This window comes from Triturus cristatus, chromosome 6 (genome assembly GCF_964204655.1).
Source record: "Triturus cristatus chromosome 6, aTriCri1.1, whole genome shotgun sequence".
NCBI lineage: Eukaryota > Metazoa > Chordata > Amphibia > Caudata > Salamandridae > Triturus > Triturus cristatus.
This window is the reverse complement of record NC_140589.1, coordinates 1,825,312,942-1,825,335,996: the sequence shown is the minus strand read 5'-3', so window position 1 is coordinate 1,825,335,996 and position 23,055 is coordinate 1,825,312,942. Positions and strand designations below refer to the sequence as shown.

Genomic DNA, 23,055 nt, shown 5'->3' with positions numbered 1-23,055 from the left:
CTCTTTGATGACCAGCTCAAATGGGGCCCCCTATTACAGAAGAAAAAAGGGGATCTGGCCAGGGTTAATTCAGCAATTTTTAATTTTGCATCCAAAATAGGGAAGAAGCCAACAGGAGCTATGTTGCAAGTGTATCAGGCCAAACGTCTGGCCATAGCTACTTATGGCAGTGAAATTTGGGGATACACTATTGCAGAAACCTTACAGATAGCGGAGAATGATTTTCTGAAACGCTTACTATTTGTTCCCCGTGGCACATCTAATTTAGCGGTTCACGAGGAACTGGGGGTTCCCTATTTAAGTGATGCACTTGCCTTGCGACCTCTGATTTTCTGGCTCAAATGTTGGTTAAACAAAGATCTTCCTCTCACCCACCTGATTCTAAGAGAATGCATGACTCTGGACAACTCGGCTCGTATTTCTTGGCTGAGATATATTAAAAAAAGTCTTGATGGGTTAGGGCGGGGGGACTTATTTGCCAACCCTGATGTCATTACAAAGAAAGATGTGGAATCAACCAAATTAGCCTTTTTGTCACTGAGGAAAATGGAAAGGGAAGCTAAGGAGGTGCTAAAACCTAGTGTGCGGACGTATATAATGCTCAAAACAACCCCCATGACGGAACCCTATCTCATGGGGTCTCTGTCCACACATGAAAAATTTTTGTTAACCAGGTTCCGGTTGAACTTTTTTCATCTTTTGCTCGCCAGACCCAAGGGTTTTAATAGAGGTCAAGATATAGTGCCCTGCGGCTGCGATGGACAATCTCCGCAGGATACGTTGCACTTCCTGTGTTTATGTAAAATATATGAAATTCTGCGTAAATGCTTTCTGGTTCCTATTTTAAAAAGAATGAATTTTAGACAGGCTCGACCGGCACTTGTGTACCTTCAATTATTGAAAGAAGATTGTATATTTTTTATAGCAGGGTTTTTAAAAGCCACTGTTAAATCTAGGAGTTATATGGATGTGTAAAGAGTATCTCCTCAGGCTTTTTCTATCTATTCATTACATGTCATTTTATTGTTGTATTGGTTGTTATCTTAATTGGTGCACTTTTTGAAACTGTTTGTCAATGCAACTTTTATGGTTTAAAAGCAAAAACCGAATAAAGTTTTTCTGACTGACTGACTGACTTGTGAACTTGTTTGTGCCAACGCTTGTGAACTGACATTGGAATGGTCATTGTTTTGTCAGTAGTACGTACTGTGTCAGTGTGGGTGGCACCTTCCTTCAAGCCCAAAGTCTTGTAATAAGGATAAATACATCAGCAACATTTGGAAAAGTCAGTCTAGTGATCAATGAGAGCTGGTGGCATCATTTAGCTCCTAGAAACAGTATGAGGGGTGGGTTGAGAAATACACAGATTCTTTCTTCCTCTTCACTGGCCTCTTGAGCTATGACAATCCTCCAGAATCAGTTGTCTGGAAGGGAACTGAAGCAAGCATACCTGTTCGGCGATCTCCTGCCGCCGCAGCTCCAGCGTCTTCTGCTGTTCATTGGTATGATCCATGATATTCTTCCCACCAATCAATAACTTGCTTTCCATCGCCTGCGGAAGATAAACGAGAAGCTTGGTTATGAGAGGTCCATCATCAATGAACGCATGCCGGCTGTCAGCCATTCAAACATGCACACTGAGTATTGCTTACACCACACCTTTAACTACCTACTGTGTCAACATGTTTCTGCCTAGTGGCTCAACATTGTCCATGTTGTCTGTTCAGCTGCAAGGCAGAAACATGTTGATACTGTAGTGAGGTTGGGGAACTTGTTCCCCAATATCCCAAGTATAATGTTTTTATACCAAGTGGTATTCTACGAGATAAAAACCATTCTGGGCTACCACATCGGTTTTGAACTTATTACATGGATCCTATGTCAGAATAGGTGCCTCCCTGACTTCAGGGTGATGACTCGCTCTCCATCAAACCGATGTTTTTGGGGGCACAATGATATCCTATGATTTTTTTTTTTTTTTGTTGAAACATTTTTTATTAGTTTCCAAATCAACAACAACTGTTCATTACATCACTGGTTCCCGCGTGCCGTAAAAGCAGCCCCCCTCCCAATCCCAACTCGTCCCCCCCTATGTCAGTGCGCCCCTGTCCCCCATTTCACCCTTGATGTGCCCCCCCGACCCTGGAGTTCAATTGCAGTCGCTCACCTCCTCTCTATGTAAGCAAATCGTCCCTCGTGTCCAGGCCTCTGGTATGTGTCTGGGGGCCGCCCCCGTCCCCTTCCCAACTCAATCCCCAGGTCCCCTCGCCTCTTGCCGATCCGAAGCGCTCCCTTCTTCCTCTACCTCAGACATCAGCCCCTGGAGCTCCACTACCAACGCTTCCCATGCCCTTGCCGCCGCTAACGCTTTCTCATCGTCACCCCTCAGAGCCATCTGCACCCGGAGTGTACCCTCCGCCCCCGCCCATCTCACTAGCGCTGCCCTCCACCGCACATAGCTAGGCCCCCCCCTGGATTTCCAGTGCAGGGTCAATTCTCTCTTAGCTAATATCAGCCCCAGATCATAGAACCTGCTAGTGACCTTTGTGCGGCGGGTGTGGGGAAACCATAGCAACAAGCATGTCCCCATCTCTGGAGTGTGAGAGCGGTCTGTCACCTGATTCAGGCAATCCACTACCTCAGCCCAATAATCGCCTAACTGTGGACAGGCCCAAAACATGTGGCGGAAATCTACCCCCTCTCCCCCACATCGAGGGCACGGAGATTGCGCTCCACCAAAGTATTGCTGGATCTTGGCCGGCGTCATATATGCCCTATGTAATGTGAAAAACTGAACAAGCTGGAATCGTGCGTTCTGAGTCCCCTTCCAGGCCCTCCGCACTAGCGTAGACCATGTGGTTTCCGGTATCGTTTTCCCGAGGTCCCTTTCCCACTTTTCTCGCAGGGCGGCCAGAGGTTGCAAACCCTCCGTCGATAATCTGTGGTATAAGCATGTGATGGCTTTGGCCGTCCCTGCTGCCATTACGACATACTGACAACCCGCCGCGGTCGGGGGTTCCGACAGCCCCATGTTCCAATGCTTCTGAATGCTCGCCACCAAAGCCGCATGGAGCAGAAAATCCCCCTGCGGGAGCCCATAGGCGTCCTGCAATTCCTGGAAAGACAATAACGCACCGTCCCGGTAAAGGTCCCCTACCATCTTTACCCCCAGCTCCTCCCAAATCGCTAGCCCCGACCAATCTCCCCCATGCGGGAGCGCTGTACACATCCCAAGGGGGATTTCCGGAGCGTACGGGCGGACTATAGCTGCCCGCCTCTGGCACCTATTCCAGCACTGCCGGAGGGTGCGTTCCTCCAGGGTCAGCTGAGTCAGATCCAGTCGCTGCTGGAGAACAATGAAGGCCAGCACATGCCGTGGGATCAACCTGTCCCGTGGGCCCTCAGGGCCTCGATACTCCCGGGCCACCGCCTGTGTGAGCCACTGGAGCTGCGCCGCCAGATAGTACCATTCAAAGTCGGGGGCTGCCAAGCCCCCCTCCGCTCGTGGCCTCCGCAACGTGGGCAGCGCCACCCGTCGCCGTCCCGACCCCCAAATGAACCCCGTCGAAAGAGCCCGTAAGCGCGCAAAATATGACGCCGGGATCCATATAGGAAGTGTGCGGAAAAAGTAAAGAAGGCGTGGCAGCGCTACCATTTTCAGCAACGCCACCCTCCCGGCACACGAGAGCGGGAGTGTACTCCAAAATCCCATACTACCCTGTAGTCCCCGAAGCGCCCTGCCGACATTCCCCTCCAACAAATCTGCCTGGGTATGATAAATTTTAACCCCCAGGTAGCGCAAGCAGCTGCACTCCCATCGGATATGTCCCGCCGTCCGCGGTGTCCCGCCGCCCTGCGACAATGGGAACAGACACGTCTTACCCCAATTGACCTTCAGGCCGGACATGCGGCCGAACTCCTTCAACAGCGCGGTCGCGCCCCATAACGCATCAGTCGCGTCCCTCAAAAACAACAGCAGGTCGTCTGCATATAGGGAGATGTAGTGGGCGTCCCCCCTCAGGGAGACTCCGGAATACGCACCCCCCTGTCGGGCGTGAGCGGCCAGCGGTTCAACAGCCAGCGCAAACAACAAGGGGGAGAGGGAACAGCCCTGCCTCGTCCCCCTCCGCACATGGTAGGAAGCCGAGATAGTAGTCCCCGTTTTCACCCGGGCCGTGGCCCCGCTATACAACAAGGTGGTCCAACGGACAAAGTCCTCCCCTAAGCCAAATGCCCGCAACACTCGATACAAATACGGTCACTCCACACTATCGAAGGCCTTTTCTAGGTCGACCGACAGTGTGCAGGCCTCCGGGTATTCGTCCCGGTCCAGCTCCATCACTCGCAGCAACCGTCGAATGGAGGTGGCTGTGCTGCGCCGAGGAATGAAGCCCGCCTGATCCGGGTGGATCAAGGCGGTCATGTGGGTCAAAAGGCGTGACGCCAAGATTCTACTCAGGATCTTGTAGTCCACCGTTAGCATAGAAAGCGGGCGGTATGCTGTGCGTGCACCCGCCTCGCCACCGGGTTTCAGCAAGGGTATCACGATCGCCTCCCGAGCAGAGGCGGGCAACTGTCCCAACTCCCATGCCTCGCTATACAGGGCCTGCAGCTGCTGCGCCAACAGCTCCGGGTAGGCCGCATAAAACTCGACAGGCAAGCCATCCGCCCCCGGGGTCTTGCGACGAGCCATATGCCTAATTGCCACTCGGATTTCGCTCAGCGAAATCGTGCCCCCAAGGTCCTTTCCAGCGTCCGAGTCCAGTCGAGGCAGGTGGGCTGCCAACAGAAAATCAGCAAGGCCCTCGGGTTCCTGCGCCATTGTACTATCATATAACCCAGCATAATAGCTGGCGAACCGCATATTGATCCCCACCTGGGAATAAACCGGGAACCCCCCTCCTCTACCAGTAGGAGTATAGGGTCACCGCGCGCCGCCGGGTTCGCCAACCATGCCAGAAGGGAACCCACCTTATCCCTTTCCGCATGTGCTCGGACCAGATAAGTTCTATGATCGTGACAACGAAGCTGTTCCATGGAGACCGCCACGCGTTCTCGCGCTTCCACAACCCCGGCCACCTCGCCGTCCCCGTCTTGAAACGCCTGCTCCGCTTCCCGCAGCCGAGACTCCGCTCCGTCCACCTCTTTTAACAAGGCCCTCCGCACCCCGGTGGTGGAGGATATGCAAGCCCCCCGGACGACCGCCTTAAACGCATCCCATTCCGTCGCTCGGGTCGTCGCCGTCCCTGTATTCTGCCCGAAATACTGCGTTATACAATCGCTAATCTCCGCCTTGAACACCGGGTCCTCAAGCAGCAAGGGGTTAAGGCGCCACGTAGGGATCGCCTGCCGCTGCCTAGACCATCGCAGCATCCCCACGCATGGGTTATGGTCCGATATGGTCCTGGCTAAATATTCACTATGCCGCATCAAAGGTTGAACATCCGGTGAGCACAATATGCCATCTAATCTGACGTGCAGCTCATGAGGAGCCGAATAGAAGGAGTAGTCCCTGTCATGCGGGTGATGGGTACGCCACGTGTCCACCAAGCCCCAAGTATCTTGCCAGACCCGCCTGTTTTTGGCCACCCGGTAAACCGCCGACTGTGCAAGGGGCGGATGAGACCTGTCCAACTCTACATCCAACACTGAGTTGAAATCCCCCCCCAATACCACCGCCCCCGTCAAATACTCTGCCAGTTGACCCGATAGTCTGGAAAAGAAAGCGGCCTGGTCAACATTGGGGGCATACACACTACACAAAGCTATATCCCTTCCATCCAGCCGCCCCTGCACCGCCACAAACCTGCCCTCCGGATCCACAAACGTCCTGAGATGCTGAAAAGGGACTCCCGCCCTCACCCAGATCAGGGCACCCCGAGCAAACTTCGAGAATGTCGTGTAATACAGTTGGCCCCTCCAGCGTCTACGCAGTGCCTTCCCCTCTTCTTTGTCCAAATGGGTTTCCTGAAGGAATGCTACCTGTACCCCTCTCCGCACTAAGTACGCATGGACTTTATGCCGCTTCACCATTGAGGTGAGCCCTCTCACATTCCAAGTCATAAATCGCAGTTCAGGGGCGTTCCCCATCCCATCGTTGAACCAACCACCCATGACGGGACCCCCGAGGCACACTGACAAGCCCCAAAAACCGTATAACTACCCAACTCCCCGAGCTCCCTCCCCTCCCCAGAACAGGCGCTAAACTGTAGGTACCCATCCAAATACTACCCCCAACAGCAACCAAACCCTCTGGTAGCCACCAGAGTCTCACTTCGTCCGTGAGGTTGAGGTGGTGGCTCACCGCCAGACGGGCTTAACGACAGTCCTTATCCAAGCATCCTTGCCCAGTCACAGCCAGTCGTTCCCCAGCGCTCCGCTCCGTTCAGGCCCCCCCACCCTCCCCTCTTCACGCCCCTCACGGCCAGCCACAAAGCACCATCCCAGAGCAGTCTGCCCCTCAACCCCGCAGGACCCCGCCAGGCCTCTCTCTCAATGTCCCGCAGCTCCCCACTATCTGTGCCCTTCCAGCCGAGGTCCGGTAGCTCTCCAAACCTTCAAGCGTCCAGCAACTCATCAGCAGTCCCAGGGGTAACATCAGGTAACTCCTCCGCCTCCTCTTCAGCACCATCAGAATGGGAGTCCGCAGTGCCCCTCCGGGAGCCCGATGCTTCGCTGAGCTGGGAGGCCACCGCCCCGGAGATCTCCGAGACCGCCTGCAGAGCAGCCCGCCGCTCCAGCACCGTCTGGGAGGCACCAGGCGACCGGACCCCCGCCTGTCGTGCCTTATTGCGTCTGCTACGGCGGGGCTTGGCCAGTGCCCCCATCGGCCTCCCTCCATCCGAGTGCGCCGCCGCCCGGGTTCTGGTCGCCTCCAGCCAGCTCCAGGCCGCCGCGGGGTCAGTGAAGAACGACGTCGCTCCATCCAGCATCACTCGGAGTCGTGCCGGGAACAACAAGGAGTACTGCAGCCCCTCGTCCCGCAGTGCCTTCTTCACAGCCTGAAAGGAGGAGCGTCTGCGCTGGACCTCCATGGGGTAATCCGGGTAAATGGAAACCGGGACATTCTGCACCTGGAATGGGCCCTGCATCCGAGCCCTCTGTAAAATGATGTCTCGGTCTCTGTAGTGCAGCAGGCGGGCCACCACCGGCCTGGGCGGACGGCCCGGGTCCGGGGGCCGAGCAGGCACCCTATGCGCCCTCTCCAAGGTGTAGAACCGCGTGAGCCCCTCCGGCACCACCACCTCCTGCAGCCAGGTCTCCAGGAAGGCCAACATGTCACCCCCTTCAATTTTCTCTGGCAGACCCACCACTCGGATGTTGTTCCGGCGGTTACGCCCTTCAGCGTCCTCGGCCCTCTTTTCCAGGACCACTACCCTCCGCAGGAGGTCCGCCGTCTGGGTCTCCGTCACCTTCTGGGCCGGGGCCAGCGAGTCCAACCTGTCCTCCGCAGTTTTGACCCTATCCACGAGCTTCCGGTGATCCGCCCGAAGCAGCCCCAGGTCCGTGGACACCTGGGCAATGTCCGCCTGCAACGCCGACTTCGTGTCTGCTATGGCCAGGAGGATTTGGTGCAGCTGCCGCTGCTGGAGGCCCACCGCCGCGTCCGCATTCAGTCCGACCTCTCGGCCCGCGACAGTGTCCCCCGCGGGGTCCGCCGGGGCACCTCCCAACTTGGGACGCGGCTTGCCCATGATCCCGCACCCGGTACCTGCAGGCCGGCACGAGGCCTCGTTCACGAGGCAGCTGGCAGCACCCAGGCCCCGCGTGCCCTGCGTCCGTTGCGGGGACCCTCTCTGCTCCGTTGCCGGTCAAGTCCCTCACCGGGATGTCCCTGCCGTCCTCCTCGGGGCACCACGATACTCCAAGCCCCCACCGCACACCAGCGGCCGCGCACTCCGCCGGGTCCGAGGTCCACAGCCCCGGGTCAGAGAGCTCTGCGCCTCAATGCCACTCGCAGGGCCAGTCGCTACTCCCGTGGCCCCGCCCGCCTTTCAGCCGCACAGGGTCCGCCGTCCTCCGCCTCCGCTCCCGCTCTAGGCAGCCTCACCGGCGCCGCAGGCCCGGCTCCTCTCACTGGCACGCCGTTCCACCTCGGTGGCAACCCCCAGCGGCAGTGCCAGTGCGTGACTTGCAGCTGCGAGCCTCCCGCCGTGGGCGTCCACCGCTTCACTCCGTCCTCCACCCGCAGGCGATCGGCACTTCCTGTTGTGCCCGCCGGGGCCCCCGCACTTCCGGCCGGCCACCAACGTACTGTGGGCCGCGGCCGCCCGTCGCTTCACAGGCCGCCCAAGATGGCCGGCAGCCACCCGCCTCCACCTCGGTCGCAGTCGCGGCTCCCGCCTCTGGCGCCGCGAACCCGGCCAGTGGTCCGCTCCAAAAGCACAGGGCAGGTGGGGGGAGCCCTCCAGAAGCTCCGGAACGCCGGAGGCACCACTTTGTACAGGATTTTAGCCGGGCGGGATGCGGAGTTCTTCGCTCACGCGTCCATGCCCGTCGGCTGCTAAGCCACGCCCCCAATGATATCCTATGATGACGCAAGATACCTGGTAGGTGCGTGAGGACATCCCATCAAACATTATGTACGTGTTCGGGAACAGACTGGTAATGATGAGATAATAATATGTTGTAATATAATTAATCTCACTCGGGAGGCTTTTTGTACATTGGCAGCCAGTTCACCCTTGAGCCCCTAATCCTCTGGTTCTTCAAGGTGGAGATTGTTCACAGCTTTTGTGGTTTGATAATGAACTTACAAACCCATCAAAAATATGTGGAAGAAGAAGTACTGAGCCAGCTGCATCTTGTGCTATGTGCAACCCTAATGCATGCAATGTAAATATTTGTAGATAAAAAGAAGTGGGCGTGGCAGGCTGCCAGGTAAAATGGCTGAGTAGGAAGAGCTCTACTGCACTAACGCCTGTAGGGAACAAAGGCATTTCTTACAGAACTTTTTATCAACCTCGACTTGTGCTTGTGCTTGTGGCGCTGGCACCACACGATGAGCCCACTCTTGGCACAAGGATGGCCTCTACAAAGCCTGTCTTGACAGCCCCATCTTTGCACCATAATGGCTGCTGGTGCTGTAGAAAATGTGTGCATGGATTATCCTGAGTCACGGATTGTGAGGCGCAATGAGAGGAGTGTTGAGGAGTGTGAGGATGGCCTGTCCAGGCACAGGAGGGGTGAGGCTGGTTCTTTGGGAAAACCTGAAACCCACGTGGAGCAGATGATCTCCTTAAACAGTAGGTCTATTGTGTCTGAAAGCGAGGGCACCGTGGGATCTGAAGATGAGGAAGGACACATCGTGGTGAGCGGGATAGAAGAATGGAGGCCTAGACACCTTTCACTCAAAGAAAACCCAAGGAAAGAAGCAGTGCACTCAGGGCTTTTTTGGTGGTGGGTGATAGTAGGACCTGGGACGCCACTCGAAACAAGCAACCGAGCAGCTCAGCAGTGGTCTTGAGCACTTGTGAGAACCAGTGTGGTGAGTTGTGGGGTGGTGTGTCGGCATCTGTCGCATCTACGTAGTATATCCGTCACCGACTATTGAGGCGCTCTATGTTTTGTTTTATCTGCATGGGGAGAGCACAGTGACCCCCTCTTTCCACTTATTTTTCCCCTTTAGTTTCGATATGAGGCATGGGCGAGACACCACTACACCCCTACTCCCATCACCTATTGCTTCACTTCCCCATCCTGATGATCCGATCCCTTCTGTTGACTTCTTTTTCACTACCAAGCTCCACTTTCATTTTATTTTTTTTACTTATCGCCTGCTCTACTTTTTTTGGTACCCCTATAATTGCTGTTTTAACAGCCTTTGTACTGGTTGAGTGCGTTTTGCTCTCTGCCCTGCATTTGGCGCATATGATGAATGTGTCCCATTTACAACTCAGAAACGGATATCTCACAACGAACCCTGCAATGTGCCACAGTGTGAGATCTACAACGCGAGCCGTTGAAAACAAGATGTTGTGCAGACACCGGGCCTGATTCACAAAGGGCCTCTGTACTCGTGGTGGAAGCCCCGCAGTCGTGGGGGAATTTTGCACTCATGGCAGAGGCCCTGCAGTCGTGGATGAGTATCCACACTCGTGGCAGAGGCCCTGCAGTTGTGGGGGAGTATCTGCACTCGTGGCAGAGGCCCACAGTTGTGGGGTTGTCTCCACACTTGTGGCAGAGGCCCTGCAGTCGTGGGTGAGTATCCACACTCGTGGCAGAGGCCCACTGTTGTGGGGGGAGTATCCACACTCGTGGCAGCGGCCCCCAGTTGTGGGGGAGTATCTGCACTTGTGCCAGAGGCCCCACATTCGTGGGGGAGTCTCCGCACTCGTGGCGGAATCTTCACAATGAGAATTCTCATAGCGGAGATTCCGCCATGAGTGCGGAGACTCACTCACGACTGCAGGGCCTCTGCAACGAGTGTGGCGGCCCTTTGTGACCCAGGCCCTGAGCCTTTAACACTGATCAAAGACCCAAAATCTAGACAGGTGCAGGCTCAGACGGCCAACAGTGGTGGGGGCCAATGCAGGGAGCCAGGACTCATTCAAACAAGACATTAAACAAAGGTCAACACAAGTCATCCTGGCCCTGATGGGTGATGGAGGCAAAAGTGAAACAGTGTTTCTGGAAGGAAGAGTAGAACTTCGGACTAGGAACTTGCTCAAGGAAAACCTTCCAAAGAACAAATTATGATGGGCCGACATGACAGCCTCAAAAGTAGGGGTGGGCGGAATTTGCGAAATCCACTTTCGCAAATTATCGCGAAAATTTTAAAAATTATCGCAAACACGCGGAAATATCGCGAAGATGCGGAAGTTTTTTTCCCGCATGTTCGCGAGATTTTCTGCATGGTTGCGGCTCGCCAACTTACCCATGTGGTTGCTCGCGGGCGCGGCCATCTTGTTTTCAGTTGTCTTGCGGTGCATGATCGCGAGAAGAAAGACGTGATCGCGCGACACATGACGTCACTGCGGGCGCGAACTGTCGCGAGACAGCGCAAATGGCTAAAAACAATACAACATCTCATGGAGAACGCGACCGGATCAAGAAAACTTGTCGGCGAGCACAGGGATTCAGGTAAGGCGATCGCGCGCGCGCGAGAATGTATTATTTTACAGCACGAGCAAGAAACAAATTATCGCCAAGCTGCGGAATGCGGAAATTTTGACATTTTCGCGCTCTCCGCGGAACGCAAAAATGTCAAATTATCGCAATTTCCACGAACGGAACAAAATTTTCGCCCAGGCCTACTCAAAAGCACCAGAGAAAAGAGCCGGAGAGCCGGTGGTTTAATTGGAGGCCCTGAAGAAACAGACCTACAAGGCCTCATCCTTCGGCTGTTTGCAGGGACATCCCCAGAAATGATGTGCACCCTCAGGGATTCATACCGGCTGTGTCCACAGACCAATCCCATCGAGGAGAGGCGCAAGCGGATCACCAAGAGATGTAACCGTGAAGTCCATTCATCCACAGTCAGAGAAAGGTTTTAATAGATTATCAGAGAAACTACCAAAGCACACGACACAGTCTGTTAAGATCTATTCAGGAGACAGTCACAGCCTGTAAAGATGACAACAGGAGCAGACAGTCACAGCCTGTAAAGATGTCATCAGGAGCAGACAGTCACAGCCTGTAGAGATGTCATTTGGCAGCAGTCATTCGCAGCCTGTAAAGATGTCATCTGGAACAGACAGTCACAGCCTGTAAAGATGTCATTTGGCAGCAGTCATTCGCAGCCTGTAAAGATGTCATTGGCAGCAGTCATTCGCAGCCTGTAAAGATGTCATCTGGAACAGACAGTCGCAGCCTGTAAAGATGTGATTGGCAGCAGTCATTCGCAGCCTGTAAAGAGGTCATCTGGAACAGACAGTCACAGCCTGTAAAGATGTGATTGGCAGCAGTCATTCGTAGCCTGTAAAGAGGTCATTGGCAGCAGTCATTCGCAGCCTGTAAAGATGTGATTGGCAGCAGTCATTCGCAGCCTGTAAAGATGTCATCTGGAACAGACAGTCACAGCCTGTAAAGATGTGATTGGCAGCAGTCATTCGCAGCCTGTAAAGAGGTCATCTGGAACAGACAGTCACAGCCTGTAAAGATGTCATTGGCAGCAGTCATTCGCAGCCTGTAAAGATGTCATTGGCAGCAGTCATTCGCAGCCTGTAAAGATGTCATCTGGAACAGACAGTCACAGCCTGTAAAGATGTGATTGGCAGCAGTCATTCGCAGCCTGTAAAGAGGTCATCTGGAACAGACAGTCACAGCCTGTAAAGATGTCATTGGCAGCAGTCATTCGCAGCCTGTAAAGATGTCATTGGCAGCAGTCATTCGCAGCCTGTAAAGATGTCATCTGGAACAGACAGTCACAGCCTGTAAAGATGTGATTGGCAGCAGTCATTCGCAGCCTGTAAAGAGGTCATCTGGAACAGACAGTCACAGCCTGTAAAGATGTCATTGGCAGCAGTCATTCGCAGCCTGTAAAGAGGTCATTGGCAGCAGTCATTCGCAGCCTGTAAAGATGTCATCTGGAACAGACAGTCACAGCCTGTAAAGATGTCATTGGCAGCAGTCATTCACAGCCTGTAAGGATGTCATTTGGCAGCAGTCATTCGCAGCCAGTAAAGATGTCATTGGCAGCAGTCATCCGCAGCCTGTAAAGATGTCATTGGCAGCAGTCATTGGCAGCCTGTAAAGATGTCATCTGGAACAGACAGTCACAGCCTGTAAAGATGTCATTGGCAGCAGTCATTCGCAGCCTGTAAAGATGTCATTCGCAGCCTGTAAAGATGTCATTGGCAGCAGTCATTCGCAGCCTGTAAAGATGTCATTGGCAGCAGTCATTCGCAGCCTGTAAAGATGTCATCTGGAACAGACAGTCACAGCCTGTAAAGATGTCATCGGCAGCAGTCATTCACAGCCTGTAAGGATGTCATTTGGCAGCAGTCATTCGCAGCCAGTAAAGATGTCATTGGCAGCAGTCATTCGCAGCCTGTAAAGATGTCATTGGCAGCAGTCATTTGCAGCCTTTAAAGATGTCATTCGCAGCCTGTAAAGATGTCATTGGCAGCAGACAGTCACAGCCTGTAAAGCGCCCACCTGCCCTGGTGTAAACTCCCATAAGATGCTTTTGCCACACCCTGCTTTAGACCTTTACTGAAGGCTGGACAGCTGTTTTAGTAATCCTGTGCCACTTGACCTTTCTCTTTCACCCCTTTAAAGGCTCCTCTGGGTCAGCAGAGCAGTCGCGACTGTGCACCTTACAGGAGAGAAGAAGTGTGTGAGCCGGGGAACCCCAGGCTTTCAAGTGCTTTGCAAAAAGAGGACCTTTGGGCCACAGAAAGATAGTTGGCATTGGCTATTGATTTCCTGAACAGTGGTACAACACGTGTGATTTAAAGAATTGTGGGTGAATATCTTAAAGTAGAATGCATTCCCTTCCCATGTTGCCAAGCCCTACAAACTGGAAAACCAAACCCCTCTGCACAATCCTCTCTGCACACCACCCACCCACACCCTCCGCCGTGCACACCATCCACTCACACCCTCCCCCTGCACATCACCCACCCACACCCTCCGCCGTGCACACCATCCACTCACTCCCTCCCCCTGCACACCATCCACCCACACCCTCCGCCGTGCACACCATCCACTCACACCCTCCCCTCTGCACACCATCTACCCACACCCTCCGCCCTGCACACCATCCACTCACACCCTCCCCTCTTCACACCATCTACCCACACCCTCCCCCTCTGCACACCATCTACCCGCACCCTCCCCCCTGCACACCATCCACCCACACCCTCCCCCCTGTACACCATCCACCCACACCCTCCCCCCTGCACACCATCCACTCACACCCTCCCCTCTTCACACCATCTACCCACACCCTCCCCCTCTGCACACCATCTACCCGCACCCTCCCCCCTGCACACCATCCACCCAAGGGCCGCTGGTTCTTTCTAGAAAGCAGTGTGCCCTCCAACCAATCACAGCGGCGCCTTCCCTCCTATCAGCAGCTACTTCTTGCTGTGTTCCTCACACATGTGACTCACTTTGCATGCTGTATCGTTTGCCCCATTTCATACCGAGTGTCACAACTACATCTGGATCCTGGAATTGGCGAGTCGCACTCCTCTGTACACCTTTGGGACCTACGCCTTCCGCCCTCCATGCAGCTACATTAGGTATCAATCGGCTGCAGTGGCGCTGTGTGGGCGGGGCCACAGAGGCGGTTGTCCCATGTGCAGAATTCTTAGGAGCATTCTCAGGGGCGCAAAATTTTAAAAGAAAAGTGGAAGGATAGTTGCCTTGCCCCGCACACTGGCAACCCACACTACGCCGCTACCTGGTTGCCTGATGTGCATCTTTCAGCGTATCACGTGCCGACGTATATGTGGACTATGTTGTGAACATTTACTGTTGTAAGTCACAAAATGGGTATGTAATGAGCACTTTCAATAAGAAGAGTAAGATACAGTGTAGCATTTAATTAGGAGAAAATCTATTCAAAAAATGTAATTGTTTCTGCATTAGGAAATTTGCAGTGTCCTACATAAACTCCTTTTTGCCCTGATGAAGACCTTCAATCAAATTACCTTTTGGTCCGAATATGAAGGTTGAAACGCGTTGGTATTTTCATCTTGAGGCCAAGAGTAACCACATGGAACTATGATATAAAATAATGTACAGTCTGGGCTTGATTGAATAAGCACAGCCATAGAGTTCTAGATTAGTACTCTGACCTCTTTAGGACCTTGAAAGCGCATAGTACCGAGGATACGAATGTAACAGGTCCCGTTATCGTAAAAGCAGCAGTAGGACAGATAAGATTTTTTGATTTGTTTATGTTTCAGTTCTAACACTGTATCAACTGTTCAGTGTACTATTGATGTGTCTACGTATTAATCTTGTTTCTAAACACTGTATTAATTGTCAGTGTGCAATGTAAATATTGTAATGTTCATCTACACTGTCCTTTGTGAATACCAAAAATGACACAGAGGGGTATGTTATAATTCAAAATATGGGAAAAACCCTATGAATAAGAGAAAGAATACCAATAGATAAATCTCGGAGTTCATGAAAGTAACTTCTGAGGCTGAAAGACTTAAGTTTGGTCTTTGGTTGGAGAGGCACTTTTTGTATTGCTGGCATTTACTGTTGTAAAGCACTCTGACTCAGATGCTTTGTATAGACATGGTATCTTTGAGGTGAGCATTTACTGTTGTAAAGCACTCTGATACCTTCGGGTCTAGCTGGGGCTCTATAGGACTCTCAAATTAATAAAAAAATACTTCTGGGCGTCCCCGTACATCAGCTTCCTTTACTGGATGCAGATTCTGATAGGCTATCACCTGTTTGGGTCTCCTTAGGCCAGGAAGAAACAAAGGCTAAAGCCCCTACCCCTCAGGTAAATCACCAAACCATGTGCAGCAAACATTATGTCGCATTTACTCCCCCTATACATAGCCAGCTTCCGCACTCATTCCACACACGCACAACAAACTCCAAGACCCCCATACACATATCACTCACTAGCACATATGCACTGCCTAGAGTACATACACTCCAACACTTGTGTTGAAGTTTGATTGGACGAGGCGAACAGGTAAGTAGTAGTACGAAGGATTTATTAATGCTCTTCGTCAAGACAGGCATCCCAGCCTGCTGTCCGCATCAACCGCCTCTCCGAGAATGCCGTGCCTCTGTGGAATACAAAGAGAGAATTCCACAGAAAATACGCCATCCTCACGAGGCGCCGCGAGGAATCAATCAATCAATCAGGGAGTTTATAAAGCGCGCTACTCACCTGTGAGGATCTCAAGGCACTGGGGGGGGGAGGGGGACGGGGGGTGGCTCCGGATCAGTCGAAAAGCCAGGTCTTGAGGTCCTTCCTGAATGTATGTAGGGTCAGGGAGCATCTGATGTTCACTGGGAGCTCGTTCCAGGTTTTGGCTGTGATGTAGGAGAAGGCTCTCCCGCCTGTCCTGTGTCTGCGGATGCGGGGGACCTCTGCCAGGGTGAGGTCGGCGGAGCGGAGGTTTCCCTTGGGTACGTGGAAGGATACTCTCTCGTTGAGGTATTTGGGTCCGATGTTGTGGAGGGATTTGTAGGCGTGGATGAGTAGTTTGAAGGTGACCCTCTTCTTGACGGGGAGCCAGTGGAGGCCTCGTAGGTGTTGGGTCATGTGCTCATGGCGCGGTGTCCCGAGTACGAGTCTGGCGGCGGCGTTCTGGATTGTCTGGAGTCTATGCAGGAGAGTTTTGTTGATTCCGGCGTAGAGAGTGTTGCCGTAGTCCAGTCTGCTGGTAATGAGTGCGTGGGTGACGGTCCGTCTGTAGTTGGAGGGGATCCACTTGAACGTCTTACGGAGTATGTAAAGGCAGTTGAAACTAGTGGAGACGATGGTGTTGATCTGGCGGTTCATGGAGAGGGAGGAGTCGAGGATGATGCCGAGGTTCCGAGCATGGTCTGTAGGGGTCGGTGGGCTCCCGAGGGCTGAGGGCCAACAGGTGTTGTCCCAGGCAGAGGTGCAGGGGCCGAGGATGAGGACCTCGGTCTTCTCTGAGTTGAGCTTCAGGCAGCTGTCCTTCATCCAGGCTGCCATGTTCTTCATGCTTTCCTGGAAACAGTCTGGTGTCTTCGGGATGCTTCGTGAGCGAGAGAATGAGCTGGGTGTCATCGGCGTAGGATACGATGCTGAGCCCGTGCTGTCTGACGATGGTGGCGAGGTGGGCCATGTAGATGTTGAAAAGCGTAGGGCTGAATGAAGATCCCTGGGGTATTACGCTGTTGATTTCCGTGGGTTCGGTGAGGAAGGCAGGGAGTCGGATCCTCTAGGTTCTGCTGGAGAGGAAGGATTGGATCCAGTCGAGGGCGGCTCCTTGAATTCCCGCGTTGTGCAGTCTGGCTGCGAGAGTGCGATGTGAAACGGTGTTGAAGGCTGCGGAGAGGTCTAGAAGGATGAGGGCCGCGGTGTGTCCCTGGTCGAGTAGCATGCGGATGTCGTCAGTGGCGGCGAGGAGGGCGATCTCGGTGCTGCGGTTGCTGCGGAATCCCAACTGGGAGGCGTCCAGGATGGAGTTCTCTTCTATGAAGGTGGTCAGCTGGGAGTTTATGAATCTCTGGGTGACTTTGGCCGCAAAGGGGAGGAGAGAGATGGGCCGGTAGTTTTCCAGGTCTGTTGGGTCGGCTGATGGTTTCTTGAGGAGGAGTTTTACTTCCGCCAGTTTCCAGTCATCTGGACAGATGCCGGATCTGAGGGAGGCGTTAACGGTGCGTTCTAGTTTGGGTGCGATGACGGTGGCGGCCCTGTGGAAGATGCAAGGTGAGTAGGGGTTCGTAGGGGCTCCAGAGTGGGTTTTCTTCATGGTCGCTGTGATGTGTTCGACGGTCGCGGGATCCCAGGACATGATGGTCGGCTTATTGCGGTGGGTAGGGGGGTGGTGCTTGTTCGTTGGTTCGCAGAAGTTGTCGTAGAGGAAGACATGCAGACTTTACAACAACTCGCTTATCAACACACACTCTGAAGCAGAGCCGGCTTTAGGGCGGCGCGACTGGTGCAGCCGCACCTGGCACTGTCTTTGGTCAGAGGCTCCTAGTTTAACAAGCATTTGCAAGGCGCCACGCATTTACGCGAGTTTGAACTCTTCACACTGCAAATAACAATGCCTTTTATTTTTGTTTTTGTTTTTAAAACATAAATAAAAGGCATTGTTGTTTACAATGCCAATAGCTTAAACTTGCGTAAATGCGAGACCTATTGTCTTGCAAATGCTTGTTTTTAATAGTGCTCCATTGCACGACATTACCCAGCATTCCCCGGAACCGGCGCAGTGCGTGACGTCACCCGGGCGGCCCGGACCAGCTGAAAAGCCGCCGGGTGCCTGCGCAGCGTGGGACGCGCGCAAAAAGTTACAGAGACACTCATCAGACACCTCGGACCTGCCGTGAGGGGAACGGCTTGGCTAGTTGGAGAACCCTGACGCGGAATCATCCAGCAACGCCGTGAGGGGAACGGCTCCATTGCACGACATTACCCAGCATTCCCCGGAACCGGCGCAGTGCGTGACGTCACCCGGGCGGCCCGGACCAGCTGAAAAGCCGCCGGGTGCCTCCGCAGCACGGGACGCGCGCAAAAAGTTACAGAGACACTCACCAGACACCTCGGACCTGCCGTGAGGGGAACGGCTTGGCTAGTTGGAGAACCCTGACGCGGAATCATCCAGCAACGCCGTGAGGGGAACGGCTCCATTGCACGACATTACCCAGCATTCCCCGGAACCGGCGCAGTGCGTGACGTCACCCGGGCGGCCCGGACCAGCTGGAAAGCTGCCGGGTGCCTCCGCAGCGCGGGACGCGCGCAAAAAGTTACAGAGACACTCACCAGACACCTCGGACCTGCAGTGAGGGGAACGGCTTGGCTAGTTGGAGAACCCTGACGCGGAATCATCCAGCAACGCCGTGAGGGGAACGGCTCCATTGCACGACATTACCCAGCATTCCCCGGAACCGGCGCAGTGCGTGACGTCACCCGGGCGGCCCGGACCAGCTGAAAAGCCGCCGGGTGCCTCCGCAGCGCGGGACGCGCGCGGGCAGCGCCCAGGCGAAGCCCGGGCCAAGGGCGGGCCCGTCCTTGCCCGTCTCTGACCGAATCTGACTGGGCTGGGCCACCCCTCTAACGCTGCTGCTGTGGTTGTGCACACAAGGTAGAAGGGCGCTACCAAGCTGATTGGATAGTACCTAAAGTGTTCATTCTATCTCTTCTGTTTGCCCTTATAGGACATTATTTCATAAATCTGTATTGGTGGTACAAAATATTATAATTTAACTGACCCCATCTAGGTTTCCCATTATATTGGATATAGTATTGTGTATATATAGCGCATGATGGCGGCAAAAGGGAAACGCATTGGTGGGTGTGGGTCTGTGACGGGTACCCTTGATCATTTTATTACTAGAGCTGTATCAGTTCTAGAACATGAACTAGCTAAAACTGAGCGACGTCTGTCCACAGAGTTAATGCAAGCCAGACGTTCATCACTGGGAATTTTGTCACTGGCAAAATCCCCTTTGAATATAGCAGGTCAGGATAAGGGTGATTTAGTACCACAGGAGAACCCTGGGGCTAGTACTACTATATCGCAGATTTGTAGAGAAGTGAGTGACGCCCCTGGTGATTCTGGTGATTCTGCCATAACAATACGTAGTCCTCTTAATATCCCTAAACTTGTTTCACCCAACCCGCAGACAAGGGCTAGCAGTAAAGCTGTAAATCCTCTTAACCCTAAGAGGAAAAGAGTAGGGTTGTCCCAGGGAGGGAGAAAGGCGAAGCATTCCAATGTTTCGGAAAACCCTCCAATGGGGGTGACTCAGGACGATGATCATTTATCTCTGGGTGAGAATTCCACTAGGCATATAGATCAGCCCCAATCGAGCAATTTGATTCCCCAGATAGAGAAAATGGTCCGCTCTCTGCTACTACCACTGTTAGAAAGGGTTAAGAAGGTTAGTGAAAAGGTTGAACGATTAGAACAAACTGTCTTAGACAATTTTTGTTCACTTAAAAATGTCATTAAACTAGCTACCAAGGATAGGGATAATCTCTCAGGGGTGCCTTCTACTCTCCCCGCTTTGCCACTGGTATCTCCGGACCATGAAGTAACGCCTAGGGTTAATCCTGAGGCTGTTCTCCCCAAGGCTCTGGTTATTGATAATTCTATTAATCAACGTGCTGGCCATGTAGGGGACTACCCTACGAGTGTGTGTAGTACCAATACTGGAAAAAAGAGCGTGAGCAAGGGAGGAACTGTGGAACCTGGGGCTAAAACCAGTATATTCTCCAGGGCTCACATACATCTGCCCCCTGCTTCCACTCCCTATGTAGCCGTATTGACAGGTGTCCCCGAATTAAAAGAAGGTGTATTGGAATCCTATCAGCAACTCAAAAACAAAGTTACTTTCTGGTTAAACAGGAACAGACCGATCCCGAATTATTTGGACGGAAAGATCCTTTTCATTAGAAGGGTTAGCTGGGTAGGTCCAAGATCTAAAGACGTTCCTGGGGACTCTATTATCGTTAACTTTGAAGATAGACGTATAGTGCATTGTATTTGTGACCATCCACTGGCCTGCGACCAGTCAAAAATTGGGGTTCATGATTTAGGGTACTTCTACAATTTCAATCCAAATATTCCTGCAAGATTAAGATCTAGTCCTGTTCGGAAAAACTGGGAAGCGAACGACTTGTGCTACCCAGTAGCTCTAGCTTGACCGGCATCTGGGACGCCGTTTCCTATTATATCCTCCAATTTAAGCATTTCTACTGGAGAGCCTAAGACTAATGAAAATGTATACAATCGCCCTGTCACCAGGATGGCTGAAATAATAGATGTACCAACCCCTAAACTGACCGGGGAAATGCAAAGTGGACGTGAGCAGACCTATGCTGACCCTACACACGTTCCTGGTTATGGAAGGGAGAGGGGATCAATGGTCTCTTGGAATGTTGCAGGCTTGAAGTCAAAAATGGACTCCCCGGAATGGTTAGCCTATATAGGCGGCTTTGACGTCTGCCTCTTCCAGGAAACCTGGTCCTGTGAGCCCCAGTTTATGCAAGGCTTTTTGAATTTCTGTGTCCCCGCAATTCAGGGTCTTAGGGGGCGCCCAATGGGAGGCCTGGTAACTTGGGTTCGACAGGATGTATTCCCAGGTGCTTGTGCAGTCTTAACTGGGTCTGATGATATGCAGCTAGTCAGGGTATCACTTGGCCCCCTGGGTGACCTGGATATTTACAACTTGTATTTGAGAGACCCCAATAGGACGGGTTCCCAGGTTTTGGCCCATTTAGTTTCCCTTATAGACCAGTACTCGGGTGAGAGGCGAGTGCTTGTCGCCGGGGATCTGAATATTACCTTTGAACCACTCTTGGATTCTGATTCTGGGTGGGGTGTTGACCCTGTGGAAGACCAACTTTGGGGGGTACCTGTGCTTGATCTCAATCCAATAAAAAGGTGGACTGAGATTATTATCCAGGTCAACGTTTTCTGCTATGAGTACGGTCTGAGGGCCCTGAATGGGAGGACGCCAGGTGATAAACAAGGGGCTAAGACATTCGATAACGGTCGGCACTCCAGTAGGATTGATTATGTTCTATGTAGCTTGAAATTATGGCAATCGGTTCTAGATATGGTGGTTGAGGCTAGAGCTGAGAGTGACCACAACCCTATCTGTGTAACTCACCGATGGTGGTCTAGTAACCACTTAGTAGCCGGGGAGATGGACCCGAGACCGCCTGAAGTAATTTCTACAAATGATATGCGTAGACTTAAGTGGCGTGAGCTCGAGCTTAACAATCTGGCTATTGCTGACATAGACAATAAATTAGCTGGTGCCATTGTGGAGCTTGAGGGAATATTAAATTATGAGCCATGCAGTGTTGAAGTTACTGAATCCCATGATAAGTTGTTTGTTGAAATAGGCTTGTATTTTATGAAGCCTATGAGGAATAAGAACAAGGCTACAACTAAGAGAAACAGATGGTATGATGACGCTTGCAGGCAATCTAGGGCCAACCTGACTATAGCTCTGTCTAGTGGACGAAAGGATTGTGTCCGTTTTGCCAGATTAACATATAAAAAAGCTGTAAGAATGGCCAAAAAGAACTGGGACGAACAACGTTGGCTTGATTTAAAAAGTGCTTGTCGCTCTAGAGATTCCCAGTTATTTTGGAACATTCTTAAGTGGGACAGAGGTGGGCGGCCTGATAGTCCTTCCAATTATGTCTCCCAGGTGGAGTGGGTCCATTATTTCAAACCCCAATATGCTTGCAATCTCTCGTTTAACTTTGCATGGGTTCCAAACTATGTCTTTTTAGGTCTCGCTGGCGTTGCAGCGCGAAGCGCTGCCGCCAACGAGAACTATTGTTACCGTGATGCCTCTCAAGGGAGACAGACCGGGGCACGCGCAGCGATCGGGGTCTGTGGACGCGCTTCTGAGAAGCACAGACGCACACGCCCCCAAGCGCGCGCGCGCCACGCTCCGCCGACCGCCGGGCTTGTTATCTCTCTGCTCTAGATGATGCGCATGCGCTGTCTAGAATCTAGACATGCCGTATCTACTTCTGAGCTTAAAGCCCCGAAAATTGGCTTCCCATTTCTTCCCTATTGCTGGCACCATTGTCAGGTCTCCCCATTGGTCTAGGCCATGCATGCGTCATCCCTCTTCCGATGAATAGACCTCCCCGAGCGCATTGCCCAATTACTTTTTGAGCATACACAGGCCATTTTCATCCATTTTGGGACTAATTTGTAGGTGAACGTGCTGTTGCTTGGTCCTGGCTGCTTTTCCTGTACAGACCGGTAAAAATCGAATTTTAGAGATTGCTGTAGTGCTGTTGCATCGAACACGCATTGCAGAGAATGGCACAATCATCGGCCTCCACCCAGTGCTATAAATGCAACATCCCCATAGAAAAGCAAAGCCAAATAGATATCAAACACGCCTGGCACCTCATATAGGTTGTAACTTCCTTCTTGTCAAGGAACTGCTTTGTAAAGCATACACGGTGTAAAACGATAGCTTTCCCGTCTCGGGCGACCTAATTATCTATTTTGAGTTTAACTGTGACCTATGCGCATGCTCAGTGTGCTCTCGCTAGCAGAAGATACATTCGCTAGCAGGCAGGATGCACCAGGAAGAATCTGTTTGTTTGCCCCGGGTTTTCTTAGAAAAATCAAGCCATAACCTGATCCTGTTTTAGTCTTGAACATTTTAGCATATCGTTGCAGACTGCCACACGAGAGAAGCTATATTCAGAATCACAGGTGAGTGCTTCGACGCGTGGCTGCACTCCACTCACTGAATAGAAACATTGCAGCCATCTATATATTATGCGCTTTGTGCATCCACAAACTAGAAGTACTTCACGTTTTGGATTATGTGATATATATATTATGTATCTCCCCCACCCCCTTTATTTAAGTAGCGCAGTAATGCACGCAGGTTGATGCTGCTGACTTAAAATCTTACCTTTAGTGCAGGTTGGCTGGC

The 23,055-nt window shown here is 52.5% G+C and overlaps 1 protein-coding gene across 2 annotated transcripts in view; it reads right to left on the bottom strand.

Annotated features, from left to right (window-relative positions):
• The window catches only part of KIF3C (kinesin family member 3C), a 351,623-nt gene that overhangs the window by 132,839 nt on the left and 195,729 nt on the right, over positions 1-23,055 (bottom strand). For both annotated transcript variants that reach the window (XM_085613203.1, XM_085613202.1), the window contains exon 2: positions 1,451-1,552. In XM_085613203.1, the coding sequence (XP_085469329.1) occupies positions 1,451-1,552 (102 nt within the window). The remainder of the gene's footprint in view (positions 1-1,450; positions 1,553-23,055) is intronic.